This window comes from Megalobrama amblycephala, linkage group LG8, assembly GCF_018812025.1.
Source record: "Megalobrama amblycephala isolate DHTTF-2021 linkage group LG8, ASM1881202v1, whole genome shotgun sequence".
NCBI classification, from domain to species: Eukaryota; Metazoa; Chordata; class Actinopteri; order Cypriniformes; family Xenocyprididae; genus Megalobrama; species Megalobrama amblycephala.
Window position 1 is genome coordinate 29,303,392 of NC_063051.1, and position 18,571 is coordinate 29,321,962.

At 37.5% G+C, this 18,571-nt stretch overlaps 1 protein-coding gene across 2 annotated transcripts; it reads right to left on the bottom strand.

The window, feature by feature from the left end:
* Positions 1 to 1,746: 1,746 nt before the first annotated feature.
* On the bottom strand, positions 1,747 to 18,535 carry map3k2 (mitogen-activated protein kinase kinase kinase 2). Of its 2 annotated transcripts, none has more exons than XM_048200446.1 (17): positions 18,486 to 18,535; positions 17,099 to 17,171; positions 15,670 to 15,785; positions 12,481 to 12,521; positions 11,902 to 12,001; positions 11,667 to 11,780; positions 11,454 to 11,550; positions 10,738 to 10,868; positions 10,560 to 10,639; positions 9,291 to 9,358; positions 9,119 to 9,211; positions 8,797 to 9,015; positions 6,738 to 6,886; positions 6,518 to 6,649; positions 5,917 to 6,046; positions 5,414 to 5,591; positions 1,747 to 3,928 (listed from the first exon to the last, which is right to left on the bottom strand). In XM_048200446.1, the coding sequence occupies exons 2-17, from the start codon at positions 17,100 to 17,102 to the stop codon at positions 3,709 to 3,711; spliced, it is 1,872 nt and encodes a 623-aa protein (XP_048056403.1). In that variant the 5' UTR covers positions 17,103 to 17,171; positions 18,486 to 18,535; the 3' UTR covers positions 1,747 to 3,708. The 2 variants fall into 2 exon arrangements, with proteins under 2 accessions (XP_048056403.1, XP_048056402.1); XM_048200445.1 differs by lacking the exon at positions 18,486 to 18,535 and adding an exon at positions 18,004 to 18,479.
* Between the last annotated feature and the right edge of the window lie 36 nt (positions 18,536 to 18,571).

The following is an 18,571-nucleotide window of genomic DNA, read 5'->3' on the forward strand; positions in this document are numbered from 1 at the left end:
ATGACTGACGAACACTGGCAAAAGTATTAAAATCAGTGTAAAAATCATGGTCTCAAAATGTGCAAACATTTCAGCATCAAAAGAAAATTAACAGTACATACATTACAAACATACACTACTTACTTTTCTTGTAGTATGTCTGTACACCATCTGAACAAGTAATGCTTTCGCTGCTTAAATCAAAATAAATGGATTTAGTTCTACGAACTGGCACTTTAAACCTCTACAGACCAGAAATTTTACTCATACTGGGTGTGGAGAAATTCCTTCAAATACTGCCACAGCAACCCAAGGTTGGCAACAGCAGGCCCGCATCACATGGCATCATAAAAGAACACCCAAAAAAAAAAAAGAGCTGCATGGGGCTTACAAAGTGGGCATGTACCTTTTTAAATGGCTGTAGGCCAAGTTTGGACTCGGATAGAGAACAGATAATACAGTTGGGTCTATTGTGTGAGCGGGTCTTCCATGATTTTTGCTCCCAGATATGATCTGGAACAGCCACATGAAATCATTCCAAAGTAACTCTACACAATGGAGGTAGACCAACAGAAAACAAAAAACTGTAAACGTTTGCTTGGAGTGTAATCATAACATGAGTCCGGTTGCTATAGCTACCCCTAGAGACAGCAAAGCTTGTTTCTCTCACATTCTATTGGCCGGGGGTAGTTTACGCTGCTACAGTTACAGCGTTCCCGCAGGACACGTTCAGACAAAAAGACGGATCCCATTTGACCAAGAATGTATTTTTAGATGCGTTCATTGGTCCATTGTTTTAAAAAACTAACAATGATCCGCGGACACATGGGTCAATGACATAATAGCATCTATGATTCTTAAAAATGTACTTTTTGTATTCATGTTGGTTTCATATGGGGTTAAGTTACACTCTAAACACAGTTTAACCAATAGCTATCCGTGAGTGAGTGTACATTTTAGTCACTGAAAAAAAAAAAAAAAAAAAAGATTTTTTTTTTTTATTAAGCTTGTATTAAAGTAAATATCATTACATCACAAGACATTTTACTACCTAAAATAACCTGTGATAAAAATAGGTATTGTCATAAATTATCCACTATTTTAAGAGACTTGACCTTGGCACACAGTCATGATTGTGAAAAATATATATAAAATTTATAATTAAGAAATTAAAAACATGTCATCACAATACGTATTAATGTAATATACATACAGCATTTTTAATATATATATTTGAAAAAAATGTATGGCATAATGTCATTGACCCACATGTGTAAAATTGACTGACAATTTACAGATAGCCGAGCATGTCCTGTGCGAACGGCCTGCAAGTACAGAGCTTATTTTTATTTTTATTCTCAGATCACTATAAGCAAGCTATGGAAGCTCGATTCTGCCACTTAATAAAAAACAAAAATGTAATTGTGACTTTTTATCTCGCAATTCTGACTTCTTTTCTCAGAATTGCGAGATATAAACTCACAATCGCAAGAAATAAAGTCAACTGTGAGATATAAACTCAGAATTGTGAGTTTATATCTCACAATTCTGACTTTATAACTCGCAATTGCATGTTATAGTCAGAACTGGGAGATATAAACAATTCTGAGAAAAAAAGTCAGAATTTGCGAGTTTATGTCTTGCAATTCTGACTATAACACGCAATTGCGACTTTATCACGCAAATCTGACTTTATAACTCGCAATTCTGACTATAACTCGCAATTGAAACTTTATATCTCTCAATTCTGACTTTATAACTTGCAATTGAGATTTTGTGCATGCAATTGTGAATTTATATCATGCAATTCTGAGAAAAAAGGTCAGAATTGCAAGATAAAAAGCTGCATTATACCTTTTTTATTTTTTATTCAGTGGCAGAAACAAGCTTCCAAAGCAAGCAGAATGAAATCACTGCTTGAATTTTAAAATGTTTCCATTATATGACTATTAAATTAACATACATGTATGTATGTTAAATTACAAGTACCATATTCTCATATTTATGAGAGAGGGGAAATGAATAACCTTCGAATTAAGAATGGCAGTTTGTGACGCGGGGAATGAAGAAAACAAACCCAAAGAATTATGGGAGGAGCAAGGTTAACCCCCGAAAAAAGAATGTATTCACCTACATCTGAAGGCAGGCACTACAGCACTATGTGGAGGAGAGATCTTGAACAGCAACATGACTGCTCACTTAAATATCCAGGAGCGTGCACTAGCAGAGTGTGTGTAACCAAGTGCTTGACAAGTCCCAAGGCATCGTGGGATAGCGAGGTTAATTTCTAGGCAAACCGTTAAGTACTGTCAAGTGCTGAGTATTGTTACGATCTGTGAAATTCTGCATATTCTGAAACCTGCAGAAATATATTCGAGTGAGAACATCTGATGAGAAAACTGCTGATGAATTACAGCATCAGACTTCTGGAATGGAAAATATCAGCAGAAAGGATCCAGGTTGTGTTGTGTTCACTGGAAGTGCACTTACAGTTTCAACTTTCTTGTTGAGAGCAATCCATTTCTCTATTCCAATCTAACGCTCTCTGTTCTTGAGATTTATACTGGAATCAGAGCGATTCTTACTGTAAAATGTTGGTGAACTAATGTCCAGGCACTAAACCCTGCCTGTGTGGTCTGGGTTTTTCGCTTTGGTGAGTGAGTGTGTATTCAACCTGCCTACCTGATCAGATTGAAGTGTACGGCACTGTGTTGAAAGAATGCACAGGTGAATCTGACCCGAGATCAGTTTGTCAGCAGAGGGACCAAAGGGGGGAAAAAGGCAGAGCGGAGCTGCTTAAGCTGATCTAGAAACAGCATGAAGAGCCGAGCTGTCCTAAATAATTCCTGTACAAAGTCAGAAAGACTTGTGAGTAGCTGTGCATTAAACCTATAAAATTCTAGAAAAATGATTGGACACTTAAGACAGAGCAGAATACAAAAAAGAGGAAGGAGACGTTTGTAAAAAGGCACACAGTAAAAACAGAAACAAAGCAGAAGGTAGAAAGAAACGGGTACAAGAGGTCCTGACGAATTCTAGAGCTAGAGAGAGCGAATACACTCCGGTATGTGGTTGAGATCGGAAGGTCAGCAAACGTAAATGTTTGTACAGCATAGTGAGTAAATATTCTACAGTAAGATTTTCGATCAGAGTTCATGTACGTGTGTATGTTCTAGGAGGACTGTGCAAGAAAATGAGAACTTTTAGGAGCCATGACAGCTGAGCAGGAGAGTCCTATACATCCTGTCATCTATATGCGATTTCGTTTCATTTTTTTTCCTTTTACCCTTTAGCAGCGTATTGGCGTACCTGCCTTGTTCTGGGGTTGACATTCCGAGATCTTCCTGCATTAAACCAGTGCATCCAGAACCCAACCGGACTCCCCAGAGCTAAGGCTCACAATCATGGGGGATTTCAAAACATTACAAACAAATAAACAAAAGCCTTTAAAAGACAACATCCTTTAGTCTTTTGGGGTACCGATATCCATTAGTCTTTAGGGGTACTTACCCCTGAGTGAAATTAAGGTGCAATGTTTTCGTACGGAATCAAGCTGCTCCAAATCACCGTCCTGCCCCAGCAGAGGTGTGAAATTAGGCCGTTGCCCTCTTCGCTATGCGCTCTGGTCCAGTGGGGGCTCTTAGGCCTGCTGGGAGGAGTCTCAAAAGGGGATGGTCCTATAGACACTTATGGAAGTCTCTGATTGGTCAGAGATGGAAGGGGGAGTGGCTAGTGGACAAAAGTGTGCCGCAATAGGTCCTCAGCAGCGGGACGCTGTTTAGTCTCCACAAAAATCCGTTTAAGGAAATCGCGGCAGTGGTCCGACACATGAGGCGGCAGAGTGGGGTTGGTGGGCTGAGTGGCGATTTTAAAAATGGCTGCCATTGCTTCGTACTCCGCCCAGGGCGGCCGCTGAGTCAACATCTCCACCACGGTGCAGCCGATGCTCCTGGAATCAGGGCGGAATTAGAATCATTAAAGGGTTGGTTCACCCAAAAATGAAAATTCTGTCATTAATGACTCACCCTCATGTCGTTCCAAACCCGTAAGACCTCCGTTCATCTTCGGAACGCAGTTTAAGATATTTTAGATTTAGTCCGAGAGTTTTCTGTCTCTCCATTGAAAATGTATGTACGGTATACTGTCCATGTCCAGAAATGTAATAAAAACATCATCAAAGTAGTCCATGTGACATCAGTGGGTTAGTTAGAAGTTTTTGAAGCATCGAAAATACATTTTGGTCCAAAAATAACAAAAACTACGACTTTATTCAGCATTGTCTTCTCTTCCGGGTCTGTGTATATATCCGCTTTCACTCCACAGTGACAATGCTTCTTCTTCTTCTTTCCTGTTTTACGGCGGTTGGCATCCAGCTTATTGGTGCATTACCGCCCCCTTCTGCTCCGGACAGTGACGCTGATGACGTGTTATCTGGTGCGCCCGAGCTTCGTTTACAGTCTGAGGGAGACGCACGCTGTATTCAAGCTATTCTACATTGTTTGTGTTTTGGTATTGCTATATTTTTTTTTAAATGGTGCACTGTCCAGAGCAGAAAGGGCGGTAATGCACCAAATAAGCTGGATGCTGGACTACTTTGATGATGTTTTTATTGCCTTTCTGGACATGGACAGTATACCGTACATTTTCAATGGAGGGACAGAAAGCTCTCAGACTAAATCTAAAATATCTTAAACTGTGTTCCGAAGATGAACGGAGGTCTTACGGGTTTGGAACGACATGAGGGTGAGTCATTAATGACATAATTTTCATTTTTGGGTGAACTAACCCTTTAACGTGAGACACACAAAAGTAATCTTTCCTAATAGTGTTCTTAGGTGATGCTAGAAACAGGATAGGACTATTCTTAACCGAGTATCACAATTTCAGCTAAAGAGTGCCGTATGCCAAATTTAAAGTCGCAATGAACCAGAAACAGCATTTTTCTTCTCGAATTTCGACATGCACAATTTCAGCTAAAGAGTGCCATGTGTCAAAATCAAAGTCACAATGAACCAGAAATAGTATTTTTCTTCAAGAATGCTATTTTTGGTTCATTGTTACTCTAATCTTGGCACACGGCACTCTTTAGTTGAAATTGTGATACTCAATTAAAAATAGTCCTGTCCTGTTTCTAACATTATTAATATCGAAAATGTAAAAAAAAAAAAAAAAAAAAAAAATGTAGGCCGGGATTTGGTTCTTCCTGGTTATTTATTGAATGGAAAAAAAAAGAAAAAAAAATGTATGCAAGCTTGCAGTTGAAGTAGACTAAAAGACTGGAAAAGTCTGTCATGCATCACTAGAGAGAAGTCAAGTTATGATATTTTGATTAAAAATTATGAGCTCAAAACAATTTAAACATATGCATGGATGAATCATTCACAACAACATTATTAAGAATTTAGAAAAATAAAATGTGGGTGAAAGGGCTTACCAGATATCAGCTTTCCTGCCGTACCCCTCTCCGCTGATGACCTCAGGGCTCATCCAGTAGGGTGTACCTGTCACTGACTTGATGCCCGTTCCAGACAGGCAGATGGTCTGGAGCCGCCGACTTGCTCCAAAGTCACCCAGCTTCACATTACCTGCAGAGTCCCGAAGGATATTGGCACCTGCATGAATAAAAGAACAGGGGAAAATGTTCATTACGGGGCGTTGGAGGTATCTTGACCTGAGGGGGGAAAAAATTAAATAAAAGAAAGTATCGGTTCTATTTTACAGCAGAAAATGTAATGACAACAGTACAGACTTCAGACGATGTTAATTTTTTAAATATTCTGAATATTCTGCTAACGTACATGCAAAAGCACTGAGACATTGCAAGAAAGTTTAACCAAAAGTTAAAGTGCTACGCTTTCATTACTGCAGAATATATATTTGCAATTCAGCCTGTCATGACTGACAACATCAGGACATCAGGGCATGCAGTTGGCTCACCTTTGATGTCTCTGTGAACAATCATGTTACTGTGAAGGTAGCACACGCCTTCAAGTATCTGCCGTGTGTATTTACGCGTGACGTTCTCCGTCAGAGCACCGTACGACTTCAGCTGGTCTTTAATGGAGCCCTATGGACAAATTTCAAAAATAAGACAGTATCTACTAGCATCCTTTATTATCAAAATTTCTCTCGCAAAAATATGTTTTGTTTACAGGGATAAATACATACGAAATATGTTGCACAGACAGGCTGGTTGCACAAATTCTTCACTGAATCTATTAGGGCAGTTATTAACTTCTCATTTACTGAACCACAAGATATCTTTTCAGTCAAGTCCGACATGTGAAAAACCAAGAACTGTCAGTGTGTTACACATATTTACTGTTTGTGAGATTAACAACATTGTAATTATGCACAAAAATATAGTTACATATAAACATTTAGATGATTTTGTAATAAATTGTATTTTAATTTTAAAAATACTATCGTTTAGTTTAGGAAGTTGCCCTTTTTGGTGCTTCAACACTGCAAAAACTCTAGGAAACAGTCAGCACTCAAGAACATGTGCGTTCAAGTCTGTGAATTAACATGCACTTACCCCAGGCATGTATTCCATAAAGATGGAAAGCGTTCTTTCATGTGTGTCCCGCAAGCAGCCATAGTACTGAACAATGCGCTCATGGAAAAGATTTTTCAGCAGCTGAATCTCACATTCCAGAGCACTCACCTCCTGAACACACATACAAACAAAGTGCAAAGGTTTACAAGACACAATATTAAAAGGTGCCTACCTTACAAAGCCTGAAAATACTGTTCACCTTGCTAGTTTCTGGACTATCTGGATCAAATTGAACCTGTTTAACAGCAAGTTCTCTGCCAGTGTCCGCATCGTAGCATAGAAACACTCGCCCAAACGCTCCTTGCCCCAAAAGCTTCCCTAGACGCCAGTTTGTGGGAGCCCGAGGGGCTAAACACAGAGGAGAGGAGAGAAGAGAAGATTACACAGAGAACACCACACTTCACAGTTTCCCCTTTGTTTTTTTAACCAACTAACTTAAATGACTTTTCTAGATCTTCATGTTCACTGGATTTGTAATTTATAAAAGACTATACACTATACAGCAGGTTACAACATTTTGTAGGGCTTTAATTGGATGGAGAAAAGTAAGATATTACTGGTTGCACATGTACACTACAATTAAAACGTTTGGGGATGGTAAGATTTTTTTTAAGTTTTTGGAAATGTCTCTTATGCTCACCAAGGCTGCATTTATTTGATCAAAAATACAGTAAAAACATAATATTGTGAAATAATGCCATTCAAAATAACCTATATTTTACTACATTTAAAAGAGTTGTGCTGCTTATTATATTTGTGTAAATGTTTTGATATATTTTTCTGACATATTTTTCCCAGGATTCTTTCATTAATAGAGACCTCAAAAGAACAGTATTTAAAATAGAAATATTTGGAACAATTTAATGTGTCCTTGCTGAATAAATCGTAAAAAATAATAATAATAATAAAATTATTATTATTAATAGTAATAATAATTACTGACCCCAAATTTTTTAACAGGAGTGTATACACTGTGCACAAAAAGACCTTTAATTTATTGGGTTAATGGAAAGCAAAATAAATCTGCAGCTAAGAAAATTCTAAATGCAAATGTGTTATTCTCAAACTCAAGGACAATCAGTAATGTCACATCTGACAAATAAGAACTAGAATAAGCTTTATCTGCTCTTAGAAAACCATCATTCAGTGATCACAGCAGTGCTTCCCACACATAGACTTTACTTGGGCGGGCCGCCCAAGTATAATAACGGCCGCCCAAGTATATTCGGAGACACATTTTTGCTTTTATTATTTTTATCCTCTTATACTTGTATATCCGCGCAAGATAATGAAACCATCCGCGATCGATTAACTAGTCGTTTCGTACCTGCTCGTTATGTGTGCGTCAGAACTGTTTACTCCCGCTAACATTCCCACGTCCGCTGCATTTTGCAAAGTCACAAGGGGGCGCTGTTGCGCGTTCTACAAGCTCGCGCAACAGCGCTTCAGACTACTTCAAAGTGATTCTCAATCAATGAAAAGCGCAGATTTATGCCAAGCGATTGCTAATGAACTCAAGTTGATGAATTATTAAAATGTCTACTTTATGGCTTTTATATAAAATGTTTTAGACGATTGTAAGATCAGCTTGCAATAGTACAGACATTTCAAAATAAGAGTTCCTTGTGTATTTCGGGCTTGTTTATAATTAAATGTCACACGCTAAGTTTTTTTCTTTTGGGCATTATTGGTATTTTGGTTACACAATAAATTGTATTTAATTTGATTTCCATTTAATTCATAGTAAATTATTGTAGTCTCCCCCACAGGAAGAAAAGACTAAGAACATTATTTGACACATATATTATTCATTTTATAAATTTTACTAGTAAAATCTGTGTCCCATTCACTGAGAGAGACACTATATGACAGCAAGGAGAACATAGGAAAATGTGAACCATTTAAATGCTGTAATTTTGCATAATTTACAATGCATAATAATGCATAATGTTAGTATGTAATTAAATGTATATGTTATTTAATTAAAATTAACTTCAATAAATAAAAATACTGTTAAAAATCACACATTGTTTGTTTGTCACATGTAGTAGACCATTTTTGTGCTGTGGGTAATAGGAGGATTTTTCACCCGGCTACCACCGCAAGTATATTTTAAACCTGTGCGAAGCACTGCACAGGCTCAAGTTAAAGCATGTAAACACCAGGTTGACATTAGATCACCCACAATGGGAACAATGTTAGTAAAAGCAAACTGGTACAACACAACATGTCCTCCTTTCAGCTCTAAATCCACTCACAGCGGCTGGGAGGGCTGATGTCCATGACTGATAGAGTGGGGTTCGAGCTGGGCTCTATATCGCTGCCGCGGCGTCTGCGCCCTGGTTCCTCTACCTCAGGAGTGAAGATGCTGCTTCCACTGCTAGTGCTGGGGCTCTGCTGCTCAGTAGGACTAAAGCTCACCGGAGAACGAAAACCATGAGCCTGTGTCCGCCGCGCCCTTGGAAAGGTCTTCCGTCCTGAGTGGAGAAAGAAGATCTAATTTAGGAACAACGCATGCAAGTTCAGGATACCTGGTTTTGCTTTTTGGAAAGATGATCTGTTTAGACAATATAACCTCACCATCGCTGTAGTCCTGCAGACCAAACGAGATGTGATATCGCCTAGGATAGGTTCCTCCCTTCCCTGATTTTTCAAACACTGGTATATCGTACTCTGTGAAACATGATAGATTGTGAATACAAACTAATGAGAGCTTTCATGTGACAAAGCAGAAAAGTAAGCAAGAGCTTACCAGGGAATTCTTGATGGTTATCTGGGTAGCTCAGGGCTCGAGGCATACGGGATTTTGGATAGGTATCACTGTAAGAGATCAGTGAGTCACTCAGTATTCTCAATATTATTAATCTAAGTACAACTAAACTGTACACTACCGTTCAAAATGTTGGGGTCAGTGAGATTTTTTAATGTTTTTGAAAGAAATCACATATGGCCCCCAAGGCTGCATTTATTTGATAAAATAAACTTTATATATATATATATATATATATATATATATATATATATATATATATATATAAAAGTTTATTTTAAATTATATAGATTAAATCAAATAAATGGATTATTTATTTTGGGATCATGTGACACTGGAGTAATGATACATAGAATAAAGTTCATTTTATTCCTGCAATAAAGCTGAATTTTCAGTATCATTACTCCAGTGTCACATGATCCTTCAGAAATCATTCTAATATGATGATTTGGTGCTTAAGAGGCATTCTAAGAAGCATTTTCTTATCAATGTTGAAAACAGTTGTGTCGCTAACATATATATTTTTGGAAACCATGATACATTTAAAAATAACAGCATTTATTTGAAATAGAACTCTTTTGTAACATTAGCAGTAGAACTATCACTTTTGAACAATTTAATGCACTTATGCTGAACAAAAAAAAAATACATTTCTTTTAAAAAAATCTTACTGACCACAAACTTTTGAACGATAGGGCATGTCTGTGAGATCAAAAGTTTCTGTGATTGTCACTGGATGCCTGGTCATGTCATGTGGCATCCTGACACAGGTTAAAAGAATGCTGTTAATACAAATTCAGATCTACCAACAAAATCTGTGACATGCTGTCAGTTTCTACAGAAAATACATTAAAGGGATAATTCACCCAAAAATGGAAATTCTGTCATTATTTACTCACTCTCATGTTGTTCCAAACCTGTATGAGTTTCCTTCTTCTGATGCACACAAAAGATGATATTTTAAAGAATGTTTTTTTTTCCTACTATGGAAGTCAGTGGGTGCCATCAACTGTCTGGTTATCCAGATTCTTTAAAATATCTTTTTTTGTGTTCAACAGAAGAAACAAACTCATACAGATTTTAAACCACTTTAGGGTGAGTAAGTAAAGACAAAATTTTCATTTTTAGGTGAACTATCTCTTTAACTCATCCTTGAGTTTGTAAACAAGCAAAAATTGCATTTACAGTAACACACCTATAGAAGACGCCTATAGACAAGGCACTGATTTCACGTATCAGTTATTTGTTTACCTATCAAGTGGACTGTCCAGGGAAGGGCAGCTGCCTGATGCTGAATTCTCAGGGCTGCTCATAGACAGAGGGTCCAGCATCTAAAGATAGAAAGAAAGATAAACAAGCTATCACTGATTATGCTATTGCTTTGGTACACCCACATCAGCCAAACCAGATGTGTTATCAGACTATGTACCTGGTCCATGCTCTCTGGTATGAACTCGCCCTCACTGTTGATGCTGGTGAAAGAGCCGTTTCTGGCAACCTGCTGCAGAGCATCAGGAATATAGCCTGGAGGAGGAGAACTACGATCGGTTGACTGAGAACCTGAAGAGGGAGCAAGAGAGAGAGGACACAGACAGAACGCTGTTTAAAATAGATTGTTTGCCATTTATATTGTGGATCTATTTGAAGAATCAACTTATGTACTTTCATAATCTGAACAGACCAGTTTCAGTTAGTTGGAAAAGTGGGGTTGGAAAAAGTATCAGTCCAGTCATTTGAGAAGAACAAGTCATTATATTTTGATAAAAGACTATTTAAGTCGTCATTAAACGCAAGTTGCGATAGTCTTTTCTTTCCTATTGTGACGTATATACAAGTGAAATCGCTTATCGAACAAGAGAAAAAAAAATGTAGGACTGGACTTGATTTTGTCCATCAAGATTTGATTGGATCATTCATTTGATTGTTGTGGTTTGCTACATCAACAATCTCATGTGAGTGACAGGTTGTCCTGCCCTCATGCCAGAGAAGAGATGTCGCTGCAAGTAAGAGGGGAAGTTATTTTTTTTTAAATTACGAGGGAATTGTGCAAAATAAAGCCAAGAACATAAAATGAAGAAAGCAAATTTCGATTTTAAGTTGACTTTTTGACAAGGATGCAATTCAGAAACACTGAATGCAACCCACCTATGAGTGCCAACATGCTCTTTTTATCTGCAGCACTGAAGTCGGTGTTGTCCAAGTTCTCATGAGCAGGCAACAAGTCCTTACTGGAGACAGAATTCTGAAAGCGCAAGTAGTAAACATCTATATTACATTTAAGGCATTTAGCTTTTATATTAGATCACAGGTCTCAGACTAACACTTTTTCTCTGAGCATGGTTTATAATGATCACTGACCTGAGTGCAAGAGGGGAGCACAAGCAAGATTTTTAGGCTCTTCATATGCATTGAACGATCCAACAGCTCCACAGCTTTATCCAGATCATCCTGAGTACTCAATGGAATCACAAGCTACAGGAAAGAGAAAAGGTAAATCAAGGAGACAGGAAAAACAAGAACTACAGCAGCCACATATCAAAACGTTCTAATAAATACAATATCATAAAGGTGACAAAGCTGTGGCATCTATTACCTCATTATTGGTGTAATGCAGATCCATGCTCTGCCCAAACGCTACTTTAGCTTTGGTGCTCAGATCTTCCAGACTGACAGGTCGAGGGAACTGCAGGATCCTTAAGCAACAGATAATACATTATAAATCACACATCATCTGCTACTTCAACAGATTCAATCAAAAGGTTCCTCCAAATGCATACTCTAATTATAATAATTACATAATTAGCATTGCATTGAAGTAATAGTGATTACATGAAAATTACAAAAAACAAAAACAACCATTATATTTCATATTCCAACTCAAGAAGTCTCTTCTGGCAGTTTTAGGCCCTTAGACTTTGTATACAGAAACCAAGATGCACACAAAACAAGACTACCCAAAGCCACAATTTGCTTAGAGCAAAACATCTTGTGTTGTGTGAAGTGATACTCAAGGATTGGGAATAAAAATGCAGGTTTGGACAAACTAACACCAACATCCATTACAAAGCGACTACAGGGCTCAGTCAGACAGGTTTAATTAAGAGAAACCTCAAGAGGGAAGTGATAAAAATAGGAAGTGATGTAGAGCAGAAGCTGGACTTGTGGTCATTACCTCTTCTCTCCTCTGTACTCAAACTTCACCCTTACATCATTCTGTGGACAAGCAAACACAGTTTTACACATATCTCTCAATGCACACAACAGTCTGAAACCTACCGAACAGTCAATATATATTTGCAATGACTTTTGTAGGCAATATAAAATTATTCAACAATGTGAATATTGCACTGATTTTTTTTGTGCGCTTTTTATTCGCCTGTGACTACATCATTAGATTAGTTTCGACTCTGTTAATACAAACATGTTTTAATGAGGCCTCTTATTGAAATTTTGGTATAAAAAGGGCAATAAAGTAGGTAACTTCCATGAATCAATTCAAATTGACATTTGAATGAATCTATTCAATGTTTGCAACATCACTGAAGTATATGTGGTATATTAATATATTAAAACGTATTTGTAAAAATATACATTTAATATATTTAAATGTTTTTATACTTCATATTGGTGAATATACATATATTGTATGTAATGATTGAAATTAAATTTGTGTTGTTAAACTAATTTTCAGTAGATTTTTTTTCAGTATTTTACATCTTGCTTTAAATATTTTGATTCTACTCGTGATGTTCCACACAGGCTGTTTGATTTAAATGAAAAGTTCCTTAGATTGAAAAAAAAAAAAATAAATAAAATAAAAAAAATACTGAGGAAAAATATTGCATATTTTTAGAAAGCTGACAATTACTTAGGCATTTTAAAGTCGTCATGCAACAGATGTGTTGCGATAGTCTTTTCTTCCCTATTGTGATCTATATCTTAGTGAAACAACTTTTGGAATGAGAAAAGCGTAGGGTGGGACTTGATTTTGTCCTTTGGGATTGATCGTATCGTAAGAAATTGGGTGTTGCTAACTAAATAGAAGCAGATCTGAATGCCAGTTTGCAGTTGTGAAGGATATTCAGGAGTAGAAAGAGTACTGGAAAAATATATACTCAAGTAAAAGTACCATTACTTTCCAAAAAATTGTGCGCGAGTTAGGGCTGCCCCCTAATAGTCGACAAACCATTGCCAAGAAGAGGCTTAGTCGACCAAAATTTTATTAGTCGCAAGTGGCGAAGGCACACAGTCTGTGACGGACAGATCATTAACAGCTGGTCTATGTAGTAATCGGGCAGGACATCCAAATGCTCGCCTATCATTCACTGACCTCAAATATGGCTTATCATCAGAAACATGTGAGCAGTAGCAACTTTACTTGGCCACTCACTTTAACATTAATCTAGAAAAATGTGGGCTATTCAAGTGTTTGTGCGGAGTGACAGCTGAATAGTAGCGCGCTTACTGCATGACAGCTAACATGGAGGCGTCAATGCGATCACTGGCACTTAAAGGTGCCCTAGATTATGTTTTTAAAAGATGTAATATAAGTCTAAGGTGTCCCCTGAATGTGTCTGTGAAGTTTCAGATGAAAATACCCCATAGATTTGTTTTAATTAATTTTTTTAACTGCCTATTTTGGGGCATCATTATAAACGTGCCAATTTTATGCTGCGGCCCCTTTAAATCCCGTGCTCTCCGCCCACACAGGTCGCGCTTGCCTTGAACAGTGCCTTAAAGTTTACACAGCTAATATAACCCTCAAAATGGATCTTTACAAAGTGTTCGTCATGCATGCGTCGGATTATGTGAGTATTGTATACTGTTATATTGTTTACTTCTGATTTTGAATGAGTTTGATAGTGCTCCGTGGCTAACGGCTAATGCTACTCTGTTGGAGAGATTTATAAAGAATGAAGTTGTGTTTATGCATTATACAGATTGCAAGTGTTTAAAAATGAAACATGAAACATGTCTCCGTGAATACAGTAATAACCGATGGTAACTTTAACCACATTTAACAGTACATTAGCAACACGCTAACGAAACATTTAGAAAGACAGTTTACAAATATCACTAAAAATATCATGTTATCATGGATCATGTCAGTTATTATTGCTCCATCTGCCATTTTTCGCTATTGTTCTTGCTTGCTTACCTAGTCTGATGATTCAGCTGTGCACATCCAGACGTTAATACTGGCTGACCTTGTCTAATGCCTTTTATAATGTTGGAAACGTGGGCTGGCATATGCAAATATTGGGGGCGTACACCCCGACTGTTACGTAACAGTCGGTGTTATGTTGAGATTCGCCTGTTCTTCGGAGGTCTTTTAAACAAATGAGATTTATATAAAAAGGAGGAAACAATGGAGTTTGAGACTCACTGTATGTCATTTCCATGTACTTAACTCTTGTTATTCAACTATGCCAAGATAAATTCAATTTTTCATTCGAGGGCACCTTTAAAACTCTGTCAATTTGGTCACACAGATAAAAGTAATGCATCTTTTGAAACTGAGTCTACCTTTTATTTGTGTGCACTCACAATAACAACAAAACGTTGTGCTTTTGTAAATTAATGAAAGCAAACAGGGTGTGTTTTCTGCCGTCTCTCTGTGAACTTGAGCGCACCAAAAAAAAAAAAAAAAAAAGAACAAACCTCCATGTAAACTTGCCTCACAGACATGATAAATATAATTGCTTAAAATGACCGACTACTAGTCAAACCAGGAAAATCTTTAGTCAAGGGCAGCCCTAGTGTGAGTAGAGTAAAAAGTACTTGTCCAAAACTACTTGAGTAAAAGTAAAATAGTTGCTTATTTAAAAGTACTGACAAGTAATGAGTACTGAGATGTGTGTTCTAACCCTTTTAATAAACACCATACACTTTTCTTTTTTTCATTAAAAAGCTTATTTTTTGCTATTGTAGGCTCATTTTGTAATTGTAAGCAATTAATTTGGACAAGCACAAACTGGGTGCTGTTAAATTGCCGGTACAGATGTACCTGCTTGGCCAGAGTTGCCTCAACGTAAGTGATTTTTAAACAAGACTTCTCCCTATGCTACAGTATGAAGAGGTTAGCCTGTGTACACTGACACATGTCATCACATTTACAGTACACACTGTGTTTGCATGTGTCCAAGTGACAGTGGTAAATGCTGTAGTAATGATTTATAATACCTATTTGACATATAGTATTATATTTTGCAGTTTTGGTCTAAGCTCTTTTTAAATGAACCATGCATTAAAAGACAATGTTTTGTTGAAGTATTGATCCAACTCATTTCACTAGAGGAAAAAAAAAAACACACTGTAAGAAGCTGGTGCTGATGTGAATTACAAAAGAGGCAATGCAGACCTGGTTCTTTGGAGAAGAGGCCTTGGGTTTGCTCAGGTCAGACAGACCAGATGGTCGACTGGATCGATGCAGTACCACCAGGTCTTGCATGATGGAATTCAAGGCCTCCTGTTCATCTACAACATATTAGTATTACAAATTCTCATTATAATTATTAATACTTATGGTCCTACTTTATAGTAAGTGTCTTTAACTACTTGCTATGCAATAATATTTAAATCATTCATTTGACCCAATGCACGTGTTCATTTTTTCCATTGCATTTATATTTAAAATTCCTGCATGTAATTAATTTCACTGTTGACCCTTTCCTTGTCCCTTAACCCCCCCTTAAACCTAACCATAGCACTATACCTGTCCCTAACCTTTTTTTGCAGTAAAATATGAACACAATAAGTAAGTTGTACCTAACATTTTTTTTTAAATGCAAGTACATAGCAGTTAAAGGGTTAGTTCACCCAAAAATGACAATTCAGTCATTAATTACTCGCTCAAATGTAGTTCGACACCCGTAAGACCTTCGTTATAAAGTATTGCTAATGACCTATAAGGCTTTTAATGGTTTAGCTCCTGTGTACTTAACCGATCTTCTATCGCCCTACAATCCTTCACGCTCTTTAAGATCACAAAACTCTGGACTTCTGGTTGTACCTAGGATAGCTAAGTCCACCAAAGGAGGGAGAGCGTTTTCACATTTGGCTCCAAAACTCTGGAATAGCCTTCCTGATAATGTTTGGGGCTCAGACTCGCTCACCCAGTTTAAATCTAGATTAAAGACGCATCTCTTTAGCCAAGCATTCACATAATGCATCTCATATCAGATCAATTGCACATGACTATCTTTGCTTAATGTTATGAACAGCAGCTACACGGATTATTCTCCATTTGCTTTTCTGTTTTACCTCGGGACGCCTTTGGATCCAGCCTCTTAAGAAGACCTCAGATGACCAACAACTATGAAGAGACTGCGCCAACTCCTGCGAGGACTTCAGAAGACGCAATCATCTGGATCAACATGCACATTCCCAAATTTCTATATATCCTAATTATTGTTATTTTTCCAGGAGCTCATTGCTTCTACCTTCAGTTAAACAACTAACAGTGATTGTAAATTAATTGCCTAAATTATTACATTATTTGCTAACTGCATTCTTTAAATTGTAATGTTGACATGCATTCTCTGTAAAGCTGCTTTGAAACGATATGTATCGTGAAAAGTCATATACCTCTCGGATTTTATCAAGAATATCTTAATTTGTGTTCTGAAGACAACAAAGGTCTTGCAGGTGTGGAGCGACACAAGTTTAAATAATTAATGACAGAATTTTCATTTTTGGGTGAACTAACCCTTTAAAGACATTTCATCATTTGTACTACTAATAAATACAAATTCAGTATTTTGTCTCATTTTTACAAACCAAGTACATACCCATTTTGACAGATCACCGGTTCACCCAGGAGTAAAGGAAAGAGGATTCTCCCATGAAATGGGATCCTTTCTCCTGTACAAGAGAACAATCCTTTTATTACATTAATAATTGCATTAATTAGTAATGAAATTGTTCTTTGGCACAGAACAGCATAATCTTTAATATGTTCATTTTTTATAGCAGCACATTAGAAGGCAATGCTGTAAAGGCAATAATCTCTTGTTAAAAGACACAGCTAGTGTCCTTCAGCTTTCAAAATCTGAACTGAATGACGCAGGATGACAGCAGCAGCTAGTTTGACTGACACTTAAGTGTTTACACACATAAATATTTATCTTAAATTCCCAAAAATCATGACAACTAAGGTACAATTAAACATCAATAGCTTAGATAAAAAGCTTATCCACGCATGTCATTTGTCAAGACAGGTTTTATCACATTTATGACCATGAATACAACAGTAACAAATTACATTATAAATTATATACAATATGACAAACCGTAAAACGAAATGTCAGTCAAAACCTACTCTAACGGCACGCAAAGCTAATAACCAAGCTAACTAGTTAGCATACATACCTGTCAAATCTATGGCAGGTCAAAGTAACCAAATGCGATAACATACTGAGATATAATTAAGGTCACAATGGCGTTTGGGTATTCGATTTCGTCTTATTTGGACCAAGACACAATGTTAAATATAACTACAGCCTAAATCATATTTATAAACACACAGTTAGCCGCTTAGCTCTCTAGGCCAAAATTAGCATTGCGCCAGCATGCTAACGAACCGCTTCGTGCTTCAACAGCTAACAAGAGAGATTCTGACAGACTTATCGGATTAAAATGTCTTTATCGTGCAGTCACCTAATAAAACACATATAAATAAAGAGCATTTGATCACCTGGGTGAGCTCGGTCCGTTCACTTCCTCATCCACAGATATGAGGCCTCGGGACGAATCTGACACTCTGACAGACTCGAATAAATGGCTTTAACTTCAGTCCAAGGCCTGACTACACGGCCGAATCATCTCGCTTCGACTCCAACACACTTTAAAGCCGCTGACGATGATTCCAGGCGAATTTGTGGATGAAAACAGCTAATCTTCGACCGCGGACCGGGGTTTGTTTACATTGGGTTCAACGCGCTCGACCTGACGAAGATCAACTGTTGTCAATTAGACTGAGAGAAGAATTTTGAGATTCACGAACTAGGACGATAATCATGCACAAACTGAGAAGGTCTGGTCAGAAAAGTAACCCAAAAGAGCGTAACGACACATTTTAGTAATAGATGTTAGGCATTAAGTACACTTAAAACACTGCACACGCAGACACACACTGTTTTAGAACAGCACCGCTGTCCTGTGACTCAATCAACTCACGTGTCTCCACAGCGCCATCTGCCGACTGTCATCTAACGCTGCGGATGGCCAGAGACTCGCTAGTGTCAAGTTCTAGCCAATCAGAG

Coding starts and splice junctions, on each gene's coding strand:
- map3k2 (XM_048200446.1), bottom strand. Junction 9,016..9,118: donor TCTGCAGGACTACAGCGATG/GTGAGGTTATAT, acceptor TTCTCCACTCAG/GACGGAAGACCTTTCCAAGG. Junction 6,887..8,796: donor CATCAGCCCTCCCAGCCGCT/GTGAGTGGATTT, acceptor CTCTGTGTTTAG/CCCCTCGGGCTCCCACAAAC.